The following is an 18,143-nucleotide window of genomic DNA, read 5'->3' on the forward strand; positions in this document are numbered from 1 at the left end:
CTTTGCATTCCATATGAAAGAATCCAGATTTTTCTTGCTATTCAGATGCACTTAAGCCTCTCACATTTGATGGCAGCAAGCTTTCCAAGTCAGGAGCGTTATTTCCTTTCACTGATTTAACCATCACACACTTTGGTTACACCAGGAGGTAGAAAACGGCCTCGGCTCAGGTTTGCACACTTATTTTCTGCACAAGCTGATATTGCTGCCAACAATTCCAAAGCCAGTTCTACCTTCTGGTCACAGTGAGGTTCATGTCATCCAGCTCTGTGTCATTATCAGCTTCTCTGAGCATCACAAACAGCCCAACCCTCCTGCTCACTGAACAAACAGCCACCTTCATCATCCTGAATATCCACAAGTGCAAGAAAACCGCTGGCTAGAAATGAAGCCCAGTGGATGCAGGCAATTAAAAAGCTGCCTCATCTTCAATAAATGCTCTTACTTTGTGGATGACAAAGTTGTTTCATTTCTAAAAACGTGTGCACACTCACTTTTTCTAGCCTTGCTGGCCTGTATCAAGATCATCCCTTTTTTCCCCCAGCAGATTTCCCTCAGTGCAGGGAACCAGGGAGAGATTTATCTCCAACCATCAGTGGTTTGTCTTTGCTCTCATCTGCTGGTCACCAAATGGCAGCACCCGGCTCGTCCACGCACAGATTCTCTCAGAAGAGAGAAAAATGGTGGCAAAGGAGCTTATAAAACTAAGTTTTGCCAATTCCCTTGTTCCTCTCTTTTTTTTTTTTTTGAGGGGGGGGGGCTGGGAAAGGCAGAAACACAGCCTGTTTGATTTTCTCATAGAAACCAGGAGCCAAAACCAACTGAAATCAGCGCCGGAGCTGGAAAGGTACAACAAAACTCACACAAACATAAAGTCTAGACACTGAAATGTGGAAATATGATTCAAATAACCACAACTGGCACACACTAGGCACTGATTGCAGCCCATGGCAGGACGGGCCCTCAGTGGGGAGGAATACAGAAGAAAGATTAAATTAGCTCTTGCACCTCAGTAGTAGAAAATATGGATCCTGTGGGCACAGTGATATAGATTGAGCCGGAGCTCCTTCCTTCCTGCTGGGCTTTTTGCTGGGATTTAAGTAACACACGTCTGCTCTTGCTAAATAATGACAATTAGCTTAAACTGCCATAGAATGGTTTGGGTTGGAAGGGACCTTAAAGCTCATCTCGTTCCATGGGCAGGGACACCTTCCACTAGCCCAGGTTGCTCCAAGCCCTGTCCAACCTTGCCTTGGACACTTCCAGGGATGGGGCAGCCGCAGCTTCTCTGGGCAACCTGTTCCTGCCCTCCCATCCCTGATCCCGTAGGAACAAACCCGCCCCGGGTGTCAGGTGGCTGCTCTTACCAAAGCACGGCTGAACCACACGGGGCTCAAAATATACAAGCCCAGGAGTCAAGAGAGGATGTTTGTGCTGATGAAATCTAAACACTACAAAGATTTGGGCAACCAGTGGCTTTCAGGAAGTTTCACGGTCCCCGCTGAACCCACGTCATGCGGGGACACGAACCCGAAGGACAAAGTCTGCGTCTGCCACGGAAGCCAACGGCACAGAACGGGGCTGAAAACATCTGTTTTCCAGGAAAACGTCTCGGTTTTCCAGGAAACCCCTGGCTGAAGTGTTCTCTCCTGAAGTGTTCACTCCAGGGAAGTGCTGCCCAGAGGGAGAGCAGAGGGTTAACTGCGATCAGGCCGGACCAGATCAGGGAAGACTCCAGGTGGGTGGAGGTGGGCAGTTCAGTCAAGTCCTGCTCGCCAGCAGTGACCTCTTTTCGAGTTAAACAAATGCTGGTTTCTTTAAATTAGAAAAAGGCACTAGTCCAATGTAAAGAAAAGAGAGACCAAGCGCACGGAGCGGTGTTTTTTCTAGGCTGTAATGCAAAAAAGGATCGGGTTTTGGAAGCCTGCTTTTCCCAGTGCAGCAGGGACACACACTCTGCAAACCAACTGCCGAGGGGTTCAGCATGCTCTGTGAGTATGTAAATGCTTGAAAAAAACCAACCAAAAACCACACCAAAATCCCCAGTCAGAAGGCAACACCAGGTTACCATGGTGTGCAAAAGTTGCCTCACGTACATGGGATGTTTCTAAGCAACACATGAGCCACTATAGAAAACTCTTATCAGCAAATCCAAGCTCCTTTCCTGGGTAATGCATCTAGGTCAAGCCAAGGCACACGGAGCACTGAAGCCCAGTTTTGGTGATGCCTCCTCTGTATCCACCCTGGATAAAATATTAGCATAGTTCAGGTTATCAGGCTTTATCTTCATCAGCATTAAGCTCACTGCAGAAACAGCAATAACCTTAATTATTCACAGGTAACTCGATCCCAGCCTTCCTGGTGTTGTGACGCTGAGCTGTGACCACTTCTTCCCCTCCCTCAGCTTCAACTCTCCTCACCCCAAAAACCTCAGTAAACCTAAATAAAAATGAAAAACATTGCACACGACTGTGATCCCCAAACGAGGGACCCCAGACACAGGGTATCTCTTCAAAGTCTACCTAAACCCGGGCGGCCACTCCATCCATTCAAACGCATTCTCCTGTGCATTAGCAGCAAAACCACTAAGTCAGCCAAAATGTATTCTTCTCCCATGGATTAGCTGGCACAAATTAGTGCGGGAGTGACGCATGCAGTCTGTCCCTTCCCATTTTCCAACGTGCACAAACACCAGGGATTTGGAGACGCTTCACAAGTTTCTGCTTACAAGTCGCGGGCAGAGTTTAAATTGCCTGAAATGTGCAAATTGTTTGGGAGATAACACACGTTCATTTACCGACGAGACCTCAAATGCTCTTTTCAAACCACGTTTTCCCCTCCCCTGGGCAGCGATAGAGGCTCTGCTGCTGTCCCAGCACGGCGAGGGAACTGTTTCAACAGCCACCAGCCCTCTGCCAGGCAGCACCACAACAAAAACCAACTGAACGGGGCAGAGCACTTCAGAGAGGCTCAGAAAAGCCCTGATGTTGGAGGATCACTCTGAGCTGACCAGCAAGTGCAGGGGCCACTCGAGGCAGGACACGCTGGTCAGGTCCCCGGGAGACACATTGCTCTGAAGAGACTCTTCAGATCGGTTACATTTCAGAGAGAAATAAAAAAAATGTTGCAACAGTTTTCCTTCCTTCCTTTGCTGCTGTTCAAGTGGAATAAGAAATCAGCTACAGAATATGCTGAAAAGGAGCAAGGGTTTAGTCTTGACACTGTCACCAGAATCCAGCCACGAGAGCCATGGCCACAAGTCACCATCTATTCCACTTAAATCACCTTAAATTAAAAAAGGAGCAACCCAGCCCCATAGAAATAACCTAAAGGGTTAATGCTCAAGCTCGTTTCCCCCAGTACTGCCAGAGAGCAAAAAGTTATTAATTCAAATTCAACCTCTCTGATTAATGGTGGTGTAGGATTTGCTGATAAAAAGCAGATCTCATTTGATAAAAAACAAAAAAAAAAAAAGGCACCATCGGTCACAAGAATTCTGTCACAAACTTTTCTGTTTTCCCCTTGGCACGTCACCAATTAGACCTACTCCTTCAGCCTGCTACCACCGGCACGAGAAAAAAATAAAAAAATAAAAGCATAATGGGTTTATAATTTGCCACCGAATCCCATAGCAACTGTACGTCACTTCAGATGTAAATTACAGACAATTCCTTCCAATGCCGTTCGAAAACTATAGAGCTGAATCTATAATTTGAGCAGATCCGAGCGGCGGAGGGTTGAGAGAGAGAGAGAGAAAAAGCTACCCTAAATAATTGAAAGGAAACTGCCACGGGCCAAAACATTCAGTGTCTCTTTGTCCCCCTTCGCTTTCCAACGGGAGGTGCCACACTGGGGTCAGCGTGGAGAACACTGAGCAGGGCTTGAGCAGTTCAGGGCGTTCTGCAGATCCTGTCCCATTTTTGCTGATGAGGAGGAGACGTACGTGTGCGATGAGCTTCCTCTCCAGCCTCCTCTGATTCATTGGGTCGTGTCACCGACTCATGTTCCCGATGTCGTAAGAGCCTCAATTTTGACGGACTACAGCATCAGTGAATTAATAGGACAGGAAAAAACAGGTTACAGGGGAGGAGGAATGATGCAAAAAAGCTTTAAAGATAATTCAATGAATTTTGATTCGAAAGCCGGATTGTTCTTCTCCTCCTGACACCTGCAAGCAGCTTTCAATTCCCAAGTCAGCATGAATACGCATTACCCTAAAGACCCTGTAATGACAGCACAGCCTTCATTTTGTGTTCCGTGCTTTGAACACAGCAAGATGAAGGCATCTCCACCAACTGCTCCAAAAGGCAAGGCTGAGAAGTTCTTTCAATAAACAGCCACTGCAAGGGGTCGGGTTAACCCTGATCTTCACGGAATCGCTTCTCTCACAGGCAGGGAAGGTGACTCGGGAAGCCACATCTATCAGACCACGGCTCCAAAACTCGGCTCAGCTAGCTGAGCACGGGGACAACGTGCTTTGGTTATCTCAGCTCAGTCCCCAATAAATATTTGTGCATCTGCCAAAGTTCACCAGTGAATCAACCGATGGCTTCAGTTCAAAACACTCCGGGGTAGCCGGGGCAGAGAGGAACAACAGGAGCAGGAGGTGCTGCTCAGCTGCATCACACACAGACCAAGGGATGCTACAACCTACTCTACATCCTCCTAAAACCACCAGGCAAGCCAGCACCAGGGCTGGGAGCTGAGGTGAGCCTGGCCTCCATCATTAGGTCAACACATAAGCTCCAGATAACAGGGAAAGGTGTGGAATTGTGTCACTTCGCTCGTTATCAAATGCCCACCCCTCACACAAGCTCCAGCCGCAAAGAGAGGTTTTAAATAACGACGTGAAAGTTGGGAAATTCCCAGGTAAGGGTTCCAGGAACAGCCCTAATGCTGTTTGCCTGCTGTCAGCACCTTCAGCACAAGAGAGACAGACCCACTGCCCAGGGGCACTCGGGTCTGCCGTGGGGCATTTTCAACCGGGCACCAAGAGCTGGACTTACCCAGAAACCCCTCGTGATGCTGCTAAAAACCAGGTGTGAACATCAAAGGATGAGTGCTATGGATGGAGATGTATCTAAGGGTAGCAGGTGGGGATGGATAAAACATCTTGTCATCAAGGATGGGGTTCAGGAGAAGGAATGAAAGAAGAAAACAAGGAGGGGCAGAAGGAGTTTCCTTGTACCTTGGCATGGGCAGCAAGAAAGCTGGAGACAAACCAGAACAGATGTGAAAAAGTCACAGAATCATCTAATCCCAGAGGGGTTTGGGTTGGAAGGGCATTAAAGCCCATCTTGATCCACCCCCTGCCACGAGCAGCGACACCTTCCACGATCCCAGATCGCTCCAAGCCCCGTCCAACCTGGCCTTGGCCACGTCCTGCTTTTTTGGGAAGGCCCGAACACGTACACAACCCGGAAGGGAAGGCAGCAAACTGAAGGCTGGTCTAGAATTGCACTCCTGGGAGAACCCAGAGTTGTTTTAGGTGAACACACCGGACCAGTTCCATTTCACCAGCGGACAAACCGACCTGGGACAGCCTCGCCACCGCTCGGCCCTCGCGCTTTCACAACCCCGGGGAAGCGCTTTCAGGGACAGCAAGTTTCACAAGGGGCAGCCAGGTGACATCTCACAGTGTCCCCTGTGAAGCCAGTGTTCTCTCTTTTTTTTTTTTTTTTTTTTTTTCAAGACTCCTATTTCTGTCAGGTGAGCTACTGGAGAAAGAAAGAAAGAAACCCTTTTCAGGATCAGGAAAAGCCGGAGCCCTGTGGAGCTCCTCAGCAGCAGCTCCACATCCTCTGAACACGACACAGGAACGGCCGGAACGCAAGAGCTGGGCATCAACAGCACTGGTTTGGGTTGGGAGGGACCTCAAAGCTCAGCTCATTCCACCCCCTTCCACGGGGCAGGGACACCTTCCACTAGACCAGGTTGCTCCAAGCCCCGTGCAACACGTGGACCCATGACCGTTTTCTTCCCCGGGACACAGAGAATTCCAGCAGAGACCCAAGAAGACAAAATATCTGCTTCTCCACAGCCCTGCTGCCTGATGCACACATGGTGCAGCTCCACACCAAGCCTGCAACTGCTCTGGCACAAGGGACGCTCCAAACAAATGGCAGCTCGCCCGGCTGGGTGATCATTTTTGGATTATGTAATCCCAATACATTATTATTAGACCAAGAACAAACTCAAGCAAGGAACTGAAGACATTTCCCTGCCCGTCCTGGCAGAGGGACAGAGCCTTGTCGCAGGAATCGCACGGACGTGCTCCCCCGGTGCCCAAAACAGGTCAGACTGCACACGTTGGACTCCAGGTAACACGAACAGCAGGATTGGATTCCAGGCCATTATCCACATTACACAACGCCGCCGTCGGTTCCACCACATTTCAAACCAAACCGAGCAGAAGGAGAGAGCCTGAGCGAATTTTTTCCATTTAACTGCTGCAGCCCAAAATTACAAGCGGAGCTGGGCTGGACAAACACACACTGCAAAGGTGTGTTGGAGGCGGTTCCTGGCGTGGCCGCGGCCGAGCGCTTCCGAGGAAGCCGAGACGTTCCCCAAGCTGGAGAAACTGTTTATAGAACCGATGCAGAACGAGCATATGTGTTTAATAGCCCACTAATTGTTGCGTTATTCACTACACAAACAAGCAGCTCTTCTGCCCTTATCCCTTCCTGCCCAGTTAATCACCAGGAGCCTCTGACTATTTCTCTTTTGGGTGGCGGTGAAGGAAGCAAAGTTCATTAGTGGCCGTTGGCCACCAAACAATCCAGAGCCCAGGCTTCATTTAGAAAATAAACACCACTATTCATGTGTGACACGGACTTGGAATAGCTTCCCAAAATATTTAATGCAGCTGCCTGTAGCCTTCCTACTCTCCCTCCCCCCCCCCCCCCAAAAAAAGGCTTTCCTAATATATAGGAAAGACTTATATGGATTATTTGTTTCATTTTCAGACCAAAAAAAAAAAGCTACTAATTCAGTCTACCCAAGTCACTTATTGCTACTGACTTCTCATAATGCTGATAAACACTCATTAAAATATAAGTTGATAAACCCTGGTACAGTCATTACCTTCGTCCTCATACAGAGATTGCCCAATTCAGTGATGTGATGTAACCAACACCCTAAATTAAAAATAGTGTTGTGACAACATATGGTTTATCCTACAGAAGCTGGCAGGCAGGACGCTCCTAATGACAAACGGGTTTAGGCTCCCAGCTTCCCCCAGCAAGGTGAGGAGACAGAAATGCTCGTCGCAGGATCAGAGGCGGAAAGGGAAAAATAAAATAAAATAAAATAAAATGAGACCGAAAGCGACAGTTTTGAACCCCTCTCCGGTCCATCCCCACGCCTGCCGCTGCCGCCGAGCACTGCCATCATTCTTTATTTACATGACTAATAAGCTCTCTGGATGCATTTCAGGGAAATCGCTCGGAAAAGACAATCTGGAAATTTCAAAATACAGCCCCGGCCTGAACGTGCCTCCCCCCCTTCCCGGGGAGGGAAGTACCGGGCTATGTGGTGGGGGGGGGATACAACCGGGTGCCCCGGGGAAGGGGCAGCGAAGGAGGGGACCCCCCCACCCAGTCCGGGATGGCAGCACTGGGGGTGGGCCCCCCTTTTTCCCCCCTCCCCGGTCCTGGAAACCCACGTCATGTTCACCGGGAGAAGGGGGAGGGGGGTGGGGGGGCATCGACGTCCCTCCATCCCCCCCCAGACACTCCCGGGCACTGACGGCAGTTCCCGGCACCTCCCGGGGGGGACACCGAGCGCCCACCCCCGCACCGAGACTGCGGGGCGTGGGGCCCCGTCACCCACCGGGGGGGCACACTGGGGTCCCCATCACCCATCGGGGGGCACACTGGGGTCCCTCCTTTACCCACCGGGGGGGCACACTGGGGTCCCCATCACCCACCGGGGGGGCACACTGGGGTCCCCGTCACCCACCGGGGGGGCACACGGGGGTCCCCGTCACCCACCGGGGGGGCACACGGGGGTCCCCATCACCCACCGGGGGGGCATATTGGGGTCCCCATCACCCACCGGGGGGGCACACTGGGGTCCCCGTCACCCATCGGGGGGGCACATTGGGGTCCCCGTCACCCACCGGGGGGGGCACATTGGGGTCCCCGTCACCCACCGGGGGGGCACATTGGGGTCCTTCCTTTACCCACCGAGGGGACACATTGGGGTCCCTCCTTTACCCACTGGGGGCACATACTGGGTACCCCCTTTACCCACCGGGGGGGCACATTGGGGTCCCCCTTTACCCATCGGGGGGGTCACACTGGGGTCTCCCCAGGAGCTACCGGGAGGTGTGGGGGGGTACAACACACACCCCCCGACCCTTCCCGGTGCCCCCCCGGGCACTTACCGGAGGATCACGACCCCTCCCCGGTTACCCACCGGGGGGCCCACAGGGACCCCTTAAACGCCAGTGGAGGGACACACACACACACACCCCCGACACCGGGGGGCGTTCCGAGCCCCCTCCGTCTCCCTCAACCCCCTGGCATCGGGATCGCCCCCCACCCCCCCTCCCGCCTTGCCCGCTCACTCACGGAGGGGGGGGTTGGGGCAGGAGCTCCCGCACCCCCCCAGTGTCTCACCGCGGAGCCCCCACCACCACCACCACCACCACCGACCCACCTCCCCTCTCACCCCCGCGGGGGGCTCCCTCCCTCCGGGGGCCTCGTGGCGACCGCCCGCCCTCTGCCTCCTTCCCTCCCTCCCCTCCGCGGGGCCGTGCCCGGGGCCCCGCAGCCCCCTCCGTACCTTACAAGCCTGGTAGCTCTCGAAGGCGCGCAGGGCGCTCTCCGTGAGCTTGACGTGGAAGACGGAGACGCGGGTGCCGCGGCCGAGGCGGCCGCAGGACAGCCCGTACCCGCGCTCCGCCTGCAGCGCCGCCATCTTGGGACCGTCTCCCCCTCCGCGCCTGGGCCGCCGGGGCCGCCCGCCGCCGGCCACGCCCCCCTTATGAATTATTCATGAGCCTTTCCCGCGCCGCCGGCCACGCCCCCTCCCGGGGCGCCTGTTGCTGGGGCGAGGCGGCGGGCAGCGCGCGCGCCCATTGGCTGAGGGGAGGAGGGTGCCGCGCCGGATTGGGCGGCGCGGAGGGGGAGGCGGGGATATGTAAATGACGGGGAGCGGGGCATGCTGGGGAGGGTGGTCTGGCGCGCTGGGGGAGCGCGGGGAGGGGGCGGCGGGGGGGGAACCCCCGGCATGGGACCCTCCGGGTATGAACCCCCCTGGGAACACCCTGCAGCTCCCCCCTGAGCAGGATTTGGGGTCCCACACCTCCCCCTGGGCATCCCCCCCAGGCCCAGCCCGTGGGCTCCATGTGTCCCCCACCCAAGCAGGACCTGTGGTCCCCTGGTTCCCCCTCGCCCTCCAGCAGGACCCCCAGGCAGAGCTCTGTGCTCTCCAGGCCTCTCCAGGGCCAGGCATCCCCAGCCATGGGAGCTGCTCCCTCCTGCTTTACAGCTGTGTGGGGGCCATAAAAATTTGCCCCCCCAAATGAAACAGAGCCACTCCTGGCCCCCACTGCAGCCCACGAGTGTGTGTGGCAAGAGGGGGGACAGCGAAGATGAATGTCTGCGTGGCAATAAAAAGGCCTGGACATGACGGAATTGTCCTTTATTTGGGAAGTTCACAGTCAGTTTGGGGTGGGAGGACAGTGCTACAAACCCCCCTGCGAGCAGAGCTGAGGCAGCAGCAGGGCAGGGAGGGACCCCCAAAAGCTTGGACCCACAGGAGACAGCCCGGACAGGGGGTCTCCGACGCTCCCCTCCTGCCATCCCTCCCGCCGCGGGTTTCTTTGGCTTCCTTTGGACATTGCACGCTCTGGGGATGTGCTGGGGAGGAGAGCGGGAGCCTCTGGGAGGGCTGAGTCCCCCAGGACACGGGGAATGTCGCTGCATCGGCCCCTGGGCACATCCACATGGCTTCCCTTCCCTTCCCACAGCTGGGCCCAGCTTCCTTCCACGTGCCTCCCCCAGCTGAGGGGGGACAGGACCCCCCGGGATGGGGATGGCCACGACCGTACCACTCTGTGGGAGCTCCCACTCCCCCCGAACACGCTCGGGGCCGGGGGCTGAGCCCCTGATTGCCGGGAGGGTGCCTGGGGGTCTCCGCTCTGCCCGCGGCTCCATCCCCACAGCTGCACCCGCCTGCGCCGGGAGGGATACGGGGAATGTCGGGAGGGAGACCCAGCACCTCCGGCAGAGAAAGCATCCGTGTTCCTGCAGCTGCCAGTCCGCGGGAAGGGGTGGGGGAGCCCCTCGGCAGAGAGAGAGAAAGAGGCACAGGCCCGGTGCTGTGCCCAGGGGCCACCCCGGCGCCGCCCTCAGTTCCTCGCCGCGATGACCACGGACAAGGCCACGCCACCCAGAGCAATGGCCGTCGCGCCGAAGAGCCACTTCCAGGGGATGGACTGTGGAGGAGGGAGCCAGGGAGGTGAGGGGATGTGCCACCCTTGCCTATCCCTGGCTCCTGGCATCCCCGACGGGGGCGTCCCAAAAAGGCAAGTGCTGCGCCGGCACGTGGCCGGAGCGTCCGCGGGGACAGCGTGTGCCGCCGGCTGCCCAGCTGACAGCTCAGGCTCCCGAGCGCAGCAGCTGGGAGCAAAGTCCGGACCCTCCAGCTGGCACCACCGGGATCCGGCGGACGGAGCCAGCACAGCCTGTTATCAGCGTTTTCCTGGCACGGCTCCCGGAGCACGGCCCCCCGTTCCCAGCGGGATCGCTGCCCGGACACAGCCCACCCACGTGGGTCACACCCGCAGCCCGGGAGCAGCGCTGTGTCACCCCCCACCCCAGGGCCTGGGGGACAATGACACATCCCCTGCGGATCCCCAGTCCCCCCGGGAACCCAGCACCAGCCCTTACCCAGGGCAGCTTGTCTTTGCACTTCCTGGGGGTGCCGGAGGCGCTGGGATTCCCGAGCATCTTCCTGTACATCTCGGTCTCCACGTTCCTCTGGTCCGCGTGTTTCTTCACCAGCTTGGAGAGCTCAGCGTGGATGGTCTGGGGAGGAGAGCGAGGTGTTACCAGCCCTGCACCATCCCTGCCTGTGGTGTCACCAAACAGCAGCTCCCACCACCCCTGGGACGTGCAGGGACTTTGTGGAAGAGCTCAGAAGCAGCCGAGGGGGTGATGGCCCCATCCTGCCCCACTGCTCAGAGCCAAGGGACACCCAGGCTGGCATGGGCCACCCTGTGGGTCTGAGTGCCCCTCTGTCCTTTTTGGCCACTCTGTTCCCTGGCAGCAGGGAACAGAGCCCAGGGCTGATGCCAGACATCAGGGAATGGATTTTTATCCTTCAATCGAGACAGGAAAGTGTCTGCCTTGAGGACAGATGTGCCCAAGCTCTCCCACTTGTGTCTGGAAGCAGGCTGGGAAAGTGGGCTTAAACTCAGCCTGGTCTGAAGTGGGATTGCAGCAAGACCCAGAGCCAGTCTGTACCCGCCCAGCTGGGGCAGGAGAAGGCTCCGAGTCCTGTGTGGGGCTCCCAGAAAAGCCACAGGAAGTGCCAGGGAGCCGAGCACGGACGGGTGGCAGGAAGGACGTTGAGGTGGCACGGCCGTGCTGTGCCCTCTGCTGGGGGTTCCCCAGGCCGTGCCACGCTGGGAAATGCTGCCTCCAACACGAGAATTTGGACGTCTGGAGGCCGGGAAGCTCCTGCTCGGAGCTCCCCAGGGCTGGCACATCACAGCAGGACAAACATCAGCATCCCACCCTGCTCCCCAGAGCGTGCATTTTCCAAGGGGTGGGGAGAAGGGATGCCTGCGACGCCTGGAAGGTGTGACAGCCTCAGAGAACCTGTTTCCTCACGGGAGGCAGGTGGAGCCCAGCATTTCTGGAGCGTTTTCAGCACCGGTAGCCGTGGCCTGTGAGTCACCAGGGCTGCGACTGGAGAGGCCCTACCACTTCCCCGGAGCCCCGGCAGCAGCCGGAGAGCCCAGTAATTTGCTGTACTTGTGGTTTCACCGGCAACGTCACTGCCGGGCATTTGGATTTTCCAGCCCTCTCCAATTAAAAGCTCCACTGGAACAGGCTGGTGAGCAGCTGCCCTGCCCAGTGACGTGCTGGAGACGTACAGGGAATGGCTCCCGGTGCTGCTCCCTCTCCACCCTGGCCTTGCTGGGAAGTGAAGGGTTTGGGATCCTGCTCGCCCTTCCGTGGGTGCTCTCAGATCACACCCGTGGGTGCTGCTTGTGCCCCATCCAAGCCCTCACCTTCAGGCACTGGATCACGACACAAATCCTGACGATCTGGTGAAATTCCCAGAAAAGGGATGGACACAACAACGGACCCAAGCCCACCTGGAGAGCCAAGCCCCCCCCAGCTCGACCCCAAGAAGGCAGCACCTTCTTGTCTCTCCCCAGGCTCGCTCCTGCTGGGAGTCACTTCCTGGCACTGGTTTTTTGATTCCTCCCAAGGCTCCAGTCCTGCAGCTGATCATTAACCGACAGGAAATTCCTGACCCAGAGCTCGCCCTGCCCGGGCACTGGACCGAGGTCTGGCTGCTCCCACCACCCAGTGAATCACACCCGGGGCTGCTGAGCGAGTTTGTGGGGACTCAGCTCTGCCCCACTTCCCGCAGCAGTGGCTTGAGCTGCCAGAGCCACCCGGGAAAGCTGGAGTGGCCAGGGCCATCCACAGCTGATAGTTGGAGCAGGGATGGGTTGGTAGGGCATCCTGCCAGTGCCAGGAGCAAAGGTCAATGAGGGAATCTTGCAACATGGAGATAAAGGACCTGCCAGCCCAGCCACGATGTTGCACCTCATGGGGCGTCATCCCCCAGGCTCTGAGGCTATTCCCAGCCTTCCTTCATGGAGCTGGGAACAGCTGTGGGGGGCTTCAGCCTTCCACGAGGGACACTGAGGCTTGTAGGGACACAGACAAGAGAGGAGCACCCCACAGACTCCCAGCTCAGTGGGATTATGGGCAGCACACACCTGCAGCCTACCTTGTTTGAAGGCTCCAGCTTCAATGCTGCCTTCAAGATGGGAATGGCCTCCCTGTATTCACCCTGCTGAGCCAGGACCTGGAGAGTGAGACATGGGTTGAGCAGGATGGCTGAGGTCTGTCCCTCTGTCCGAGGTCTGTCCCTTGATCCCCTGCCTGAGATCTGTCCCTCTGTCCCCTGGCTGAGATCTGTCCCTTGATCCTCTGCCTGAGGTTTATTCCTCTGTCCCCTGGCTGAGATCTGTCCCTCTGTCCCCTGGTTGAAACCTGTCCCTCTCTCCCCTTAACTGAGATCTGTCCCTCGGTCCCCTGTCACGCCACGGACAAGGGACTCCAGCCTCACCTTTCCCTTTCGGAAGAGAGCCTTGATGTTCTCTGGCTGGTGCTCCAGCACGAGGTTACAGGACTTGAGAGCCGCCTTGTAATGGTCCAATTTCAGCTGCGAGGCCGCCAGGTTGTTGAGACATTTCACCTTCACGTCCAGCAGCTCGGCCTCCTCATCTGGGCTGAAATCCACTGCCAAGACCCCGGAGCCAGGTCAGGGCAGGACAGGAGCCTGGGGGGGCCCTCACTGGGGGGGAAACAGGTACCTTTGGAGTTGGAGCCGATGATCCTGAGGGCGATGTCGTAGGAGTTGATGGCCAGCACGTAATCTGCCTGCTGGTAGAAGTAGTTGCCCCGCTCCCGTTTGCGGTTGGCCAGCTGGACCTTCTCCTTCCCGCTGAGCAGCTCCAGGTCCGGAGCGTCCCGAGCCGCCAGCAGCTCCACCTCCAGCGTGAGGGACGCGTTGGGTGGGATGTCAGGGCTCCTGCACGGAGACAGGCACAGAGCCACGGGACCACTGTCACCTCTGGCAGCCCCACCAGACGCTGGGCCACGCAGATTTAGCGCCGTGGCTCAGAAATCAGAGCCAGGGAAGCTTCCCCAGGGGCAGGGAACGATGAAGATCTTTCTTCATGGCAAGTGAGCCGGGTGTCCCTGCCTGTGGAAGCTGAGGTTTGCCAGCTGGGCTGTCACCAGGAGAGCAGGGGCAGCCCCCAAAGCCCTGTTTGGGGCCACTCTGCTCCACCCCGCGCCCTCCCTGCTCACCTGCCCTGAGCGCCGTAGCAGTACTTGGCATCCGACACGATCAAAGCCGTCTCCCCCATTTCCAGGAGCTGCACACACAGGTCCAGAGCCTGCAGGGAACATGGAATCATGGAATGGTTTGGGTTGGAAGGGACCTTAAAGCCCATCCAGTTCCACCCCCTTAAAGCCCATCCACCTTCCACTGGACCAGGTTGCTCCGAGCCCCACTAACTTGGCCAACATCAGGGAGAGGAGCACGAGGCAAGGGCAGAGGGGCCACTTTGGCCAGCAAAACAGGACATCACTGACCCCCTGAGGTGAGGTCCTGCCCCACAGGGTGCAAACACAGCAGTGATAAAGCCAGACGAGCTCCCTCCCAGCCCTGACCTGCAGGACATCGCAGTCCCCCAGCGTGAAGGTGAGGGCAGGGTCCTCCTCCACCACGGTGCCATCCTCCAGCGTGGCCTTCAGGCGGATTGTCACCTCCTGGCCCTTTCGGGGACGGGTGTCCACCCCCTGGCCCGGCACCAGCGTCTTCTTCTTGAGCAAGCCGCTCCCTGGGCACGGAGAAGGACACGGTGGGGAGGGAAAAGCCCGACACCCCCCCCCAACCCGCCTTGGCTCCTGGCCGGCCTTCACGGCACCGGGAGCACCGAGGAAACCTCCGAGGCCTCAGAACCAAGCGCCTTCCCGCCCCCGGGGCTCTCACCCAAAACATCGAGCCACTCTTGGGGGTCCCCGGGCGCGTCCCCCCCGCCCCGCTCGGGGGGCTGCGCATCCTCCCGCGGCGGGGCCGGCGGCCGGGCCACGTCCTCCAGCGGGGGCAGCTCGCTCAGGTCATCCTCGTCCTCCTCCTCTTCCTCCTCTTCCAGCACCTCGAAATCCTCCGCCGTGTCCAGCGGAGACGCCTCAGCCGCCGGTGCCGGCTCGGTGCCCACCCGGTCCGGGCAGCCGCTCCCCAGTTCCTCCCCGCTGGACGCCATCGCGGCGGAGCAAGCTGGAGCGGGGAGAGGGGACGGGGGTCGGTGGGGCCTTGCTCTTACCGGGGGGACACGGGGAGCGCCGGGACCCACCGGGAGCGGGGGCTGCGCCAAGGGGGGCAGAGGAGTGCGCGGCGCGCCGGGGAAGGGATCAGGCCCGGGGGTGGGAGGGATGGGCCTGGTGGGGTTGGTGGGCCCGGCGGGATCGGGGGGTCGCGGCCCCGGTCCCCGTCCCGGTCCCGGGACTCCCGCGCCCCCCGCCCGCCCCCACGTGACCGCGGCGCGCGCCCCCCGCCCGCTCTCACCTGGCCCGCGAACCCGCGTCCGCCGGGCCCCGCCCCTCCTCTCCCATTGGTCCGGCACCGCCCACCGCGTGACGCCATTGGGCGGGGAGCACGCCCGTCAGCGCGGCCCGGCACCGCCTTAAAGGGGCCGCTACACGCGCGGCCGCCGCGCCCCCGGCGGCGCGGGAAGGGGGGGGTCTCCGCCGGTCCCATCAGTCCCGCCACCGGTACCGGCGCGGCCCCGTGATGCCCGCGGGGGGCCCGAGCCCCCTTCCCCCCCCCCCCCGCCGCTGTCCGGCACTTCCGTCCCTTCGCGGTGACGCCGCGAGGTCGCGCCCCCACGTGACGCCGCGGCCGCCGCACCCGGAAGCGGCGCGGAGCGGCCGCCGGTGCCGCCCCCGGTGCCGCTGCCCCGTCATGTGAGAGCGGCGGGACGGGCCCCCTCAGGTGCGCGGGGTGGGCTCCGGGAGGGGCTCAGCCCCGCGTGTCCCCGGGGGAGCCGCGGGAGCGGCGGCGCTACCGGGCGCGGGGGGGCGGCGGGCGGGCGGGGATCCCCCGGTACCCCCCGGTACCGGCGTGCGGGGCCACCCCGGGAGTGGGCAGGGCGGTAACTCCGGTGCTGGTTGCATGGAGGGGCGGAGGGGACCCCGGTACCGCGGATGTGGAGGGGACGGGGGGTGTGTCTCCGTTACCGGGGGGTCGCGGGGGTCTCCCGCCCCTCCCCGGCTGAGCCGCCCCCCGCGATCCCGCAGGCCACGATGGAGCCCACGGCCTCGCAGGTGTTCTGCGGGCGGGTGCTGGGCATGGTGAACGCCGAGGACGTGAATGCCATCATCCTGGCCCAGAAAAACATGTGAGTGCCCGGGGGGAAGGGGGGGGAAACCAGCCCGGGGGGGCCCTGGCACCGGGAGCCTCCCCCGGGAGAGGGTTGGGGGTCTTTGCCGAGCTCCGTGTGCTTCCCCTCCCCACCCCCCCTACAGGTTGGATCGGTTCGAGAAGACCAACGAGATGCTGCTCAACTTCAACAACCTGTCGAGTGTGAGGATGCAGCAGATGAACGAGCGGTTCCTGCACCACACCAGGACCCTGGTGGAGATGAAGAAGGACCTGGACAGCATCTTCCGAAGGATCCGGTGGGGAACGGGGCGGGAAGGGGCAGGGACACGGCACGGCGGGGCTGGGGGGGGTGTGGGGGTGGTAAAGTCAGAGTTTGGGGGGATACTGGGAGTGGAATTTGTTGGAGAGGGGAAAACACGTGGAGAGGAGCTGCGAAGGCTGGAGCTTTGGGATTCTGTGATTCTGGTCTAGCCAGGATGGTCTGTGCTCCCTGGGGTGGTCACAAAACCACTCAGAAACACCCCGTGTGGAGGGAGAGGGGGATGGGGGTGATCAGGGAGGGTGGGGAGGGAGCCCTGAGGAACCCCCTGGGATTGTCCATAAATGCTGGAGAGTGGAGGGAGCTGGTGGGGCAGTTCAGCCCTGGATCCCTCAGCTCCCCAAGGACTCAGCTCAATCTCTCCTCCCCAGGACACTCAAAGGGAAGCTGGCGAAGCAGTACCCCGAGGCTTTCAGCAGTGAGTGATTCCTGATGTGTGGATTCATAGAATCATGGGATGGTTTGGGTTGGGAGGGACCTTAAAGCCCTTTCAGTGCCACCTTCCACTATCCCAGGTTGTTCCAACCTGGCCTTGGACACTTCCAGGGATCCAGGGGCAGCCACAGCGTCTCTGGGCAACCTGGGCCAGGGCCTCCCCACCCTCACAGGGTGGAATTCTTTCCCAATATCCCATCTAACCCTGCTCTCTGGCAGTGGGAAGCCATTCTCCCTTGTCCTGGCACTCTGTGCTCAGTTTTCCTCCCTATTCCAAAGAACACATGAGGTGTCTCTTGGGAATGAGGAGAAGCCAATGAGCCATCCAGGCATGTGCTGGCCCGTGGCTGCCGCTCTAAAAGTCTGGAAAACTCCTTGGTTCTATTAAATGCAGTTGCAAGAAGTTACTAATTTACGGGCTGGTGTGGTTTTTGATTGATTCCTACCACATGCAGAATTAGGGAATTGCTCTCCTGAGGTCTCTCTCGCCCCCGGTGTCCCAGAACTAACGCCTGCCTCTTCCCTTCCAGACATCCACGAATCTCCCATCCTGGAAGACGACGACGATTTCGACCCCATCCCCAAAAGCACCACAACCACCATCGCTACCTCTGAGCAGAGCACGGAGTCCTGTGACACCAGCCCTGATGTCATCTCTCCCACCACGAGCCAGGATTTTGAGGATTTATCCCAAGGCCAGTACGACGTGCCGGCCGTGAACGGACAGAGTCTCACAGACGAGGACACGGCCAACGGCCTGGACTAGGAGTCGGGCCCTGCCCCCAGAGAACTTTCTATCCTGTATATTTATATTTGTGTGTTCCTTTTTTTTTTTTTTTTTTTTTTTTTTGGAAGAGGGAAGCGAAGGCTGGGAGAGAAGCCGAGGGAGGAAGAAGGTGCTGCCCTTCCTCCTCTAAACTGCCACTGAGGTGTAAACCCACCACTCGCTTCAGGGGGAATCAGTAAATCCCGGGTTGGAAACGCCTCTTGTCCTTCCTCGTTTCTGCGCTCAGGAGAGCGGCCAAACCCCGCCAGCCACGTAGATTTTGGTGCAGGAAAAGCCGTTTTGGGGCACAGCTGGTTGGTTTTTTTTCTTAAGGAATGCGGTCCCACCATCGCTCCAGCTCTCCCGGGGGTCTGTCCGTGCTGCTGATGGACTCGTGCTGTGTTTCACACCTGTGGGAAGAGCCAGAGCGGGGTTTCCCTTTGGCTCTCAAAGCTCAGCCCCTCACGTGGTGCT

General features: G+C 58.7%; 3 protein-coding genes across 5 annotated transcripts in view; 1 reads left to right on the top strand and 2 right to left on the bottom strand.

Moving 5' to 3' along the window:
* The window catches only part of ELL (elongation factor for RNA polymerase II), a 54,102-nt gene extending 45,171 nt beyond the window's left edge, over positions 1-8,931 (bottom strand). The window contains exon 1 of the mRNA XM_027737664.2: positions 8,788-8,931. Coding sequence (XP_027593465.1) covers positions 8,788-8,922 — 135 coding nt within the window. The 5' untranslated portion in view covers positions 8,923-8,931. The remainder of the gene's footprint in view (positions 1-8,787) is intronic.
* A 700-nt stretch (positions 8,932-9,631) lies between these two features.
* On the bottom strand, positions 9,632-15,383 carry FKBP8 (FKBP prolyl isomerase 8). 3 transcript variants are annotated; one of them, XM_027737668.1, is made up of 9 exons: positions 15,334-15,383; positions 14,758-15,045; positions 14,436-14,605; positions 14,070-14,158; positions 13,571-13,788; positions 13,324-13,496; positions 12,982-13,059; positions 10,899-11,036; positions 9,632-10,444 (listed from the first exon to the last, which is right to left on the bottom strand). In XM_027737668.1, exons 2-9 carry the CDS (start codon positions 15,029-15,031, stop codon positions 10,358-10,360), a joined length of 1,227 nt encoding a protein of 408 aa, XP_027593469.1. In that variant the 5' UTR covers positions 15,032-15,045; positions 15,334-15,383; the 3' UTR covers positions 9,632-10,357. The 3 variants fall into 3 exon arrangements, with proteins under 3 accessions (XP_027593469.1, XP_039245745.1, XP_039245744.1); XM_039389811.1 differs by lacking the exon at positions 15,334-15,383 and adding an exon at positions 15,122-15,266; XM_039389810.1 differs by lacking the exon at positions 15,334-15,383 and having other exon boundaries at positions 14,758-15,266.
* A 119-nt stretch (positions 15,384-15,502) lies between these two features.
* On the top strand, positions 15,503-17,884 carry KXD1 (KxDL motif containing 1). The gene is made up of 5 exons (XM_027737671.2): positions 15,503-15,759; positions 16,065-16,165; positions 16,293-16,445; positions 16,840-16,886; positions 17,434-17,884. The coding sequence occupies exons 2-5, from the start codon at positions 16,071-16,073 to the stop codon at positions 17,667-17,669; spliced, it is 531 nt and encodes a 176-aa protein (XP_027593472.1). The 5' UTR covers positions 15,503-15,759; positions 16,065-16,070; the 3' UTR covers positions 17,670-17,884.
* The last annotated feature ends 259 nt before the right edge of the window (positions 17,885-18,143 follow it).

This window comes from Pipra filicauda, unplaced genomic scaffold, assembly GCF_003945595.2.
Source record: "Pipra filicauda isolate LSUMZ 115617 unplaced genomic scaffold, ASM394559v2 scaffold771_size98731_pilon, whole genome shotgun sequence".
In the NCBI taxonomy this organism is placed as follows: domain Eukaryota; kingdom Metazoa; phylum Chordata; class Aves; order Passeriformes; family Pipridae; genus Pipra; species Pipra filicauda.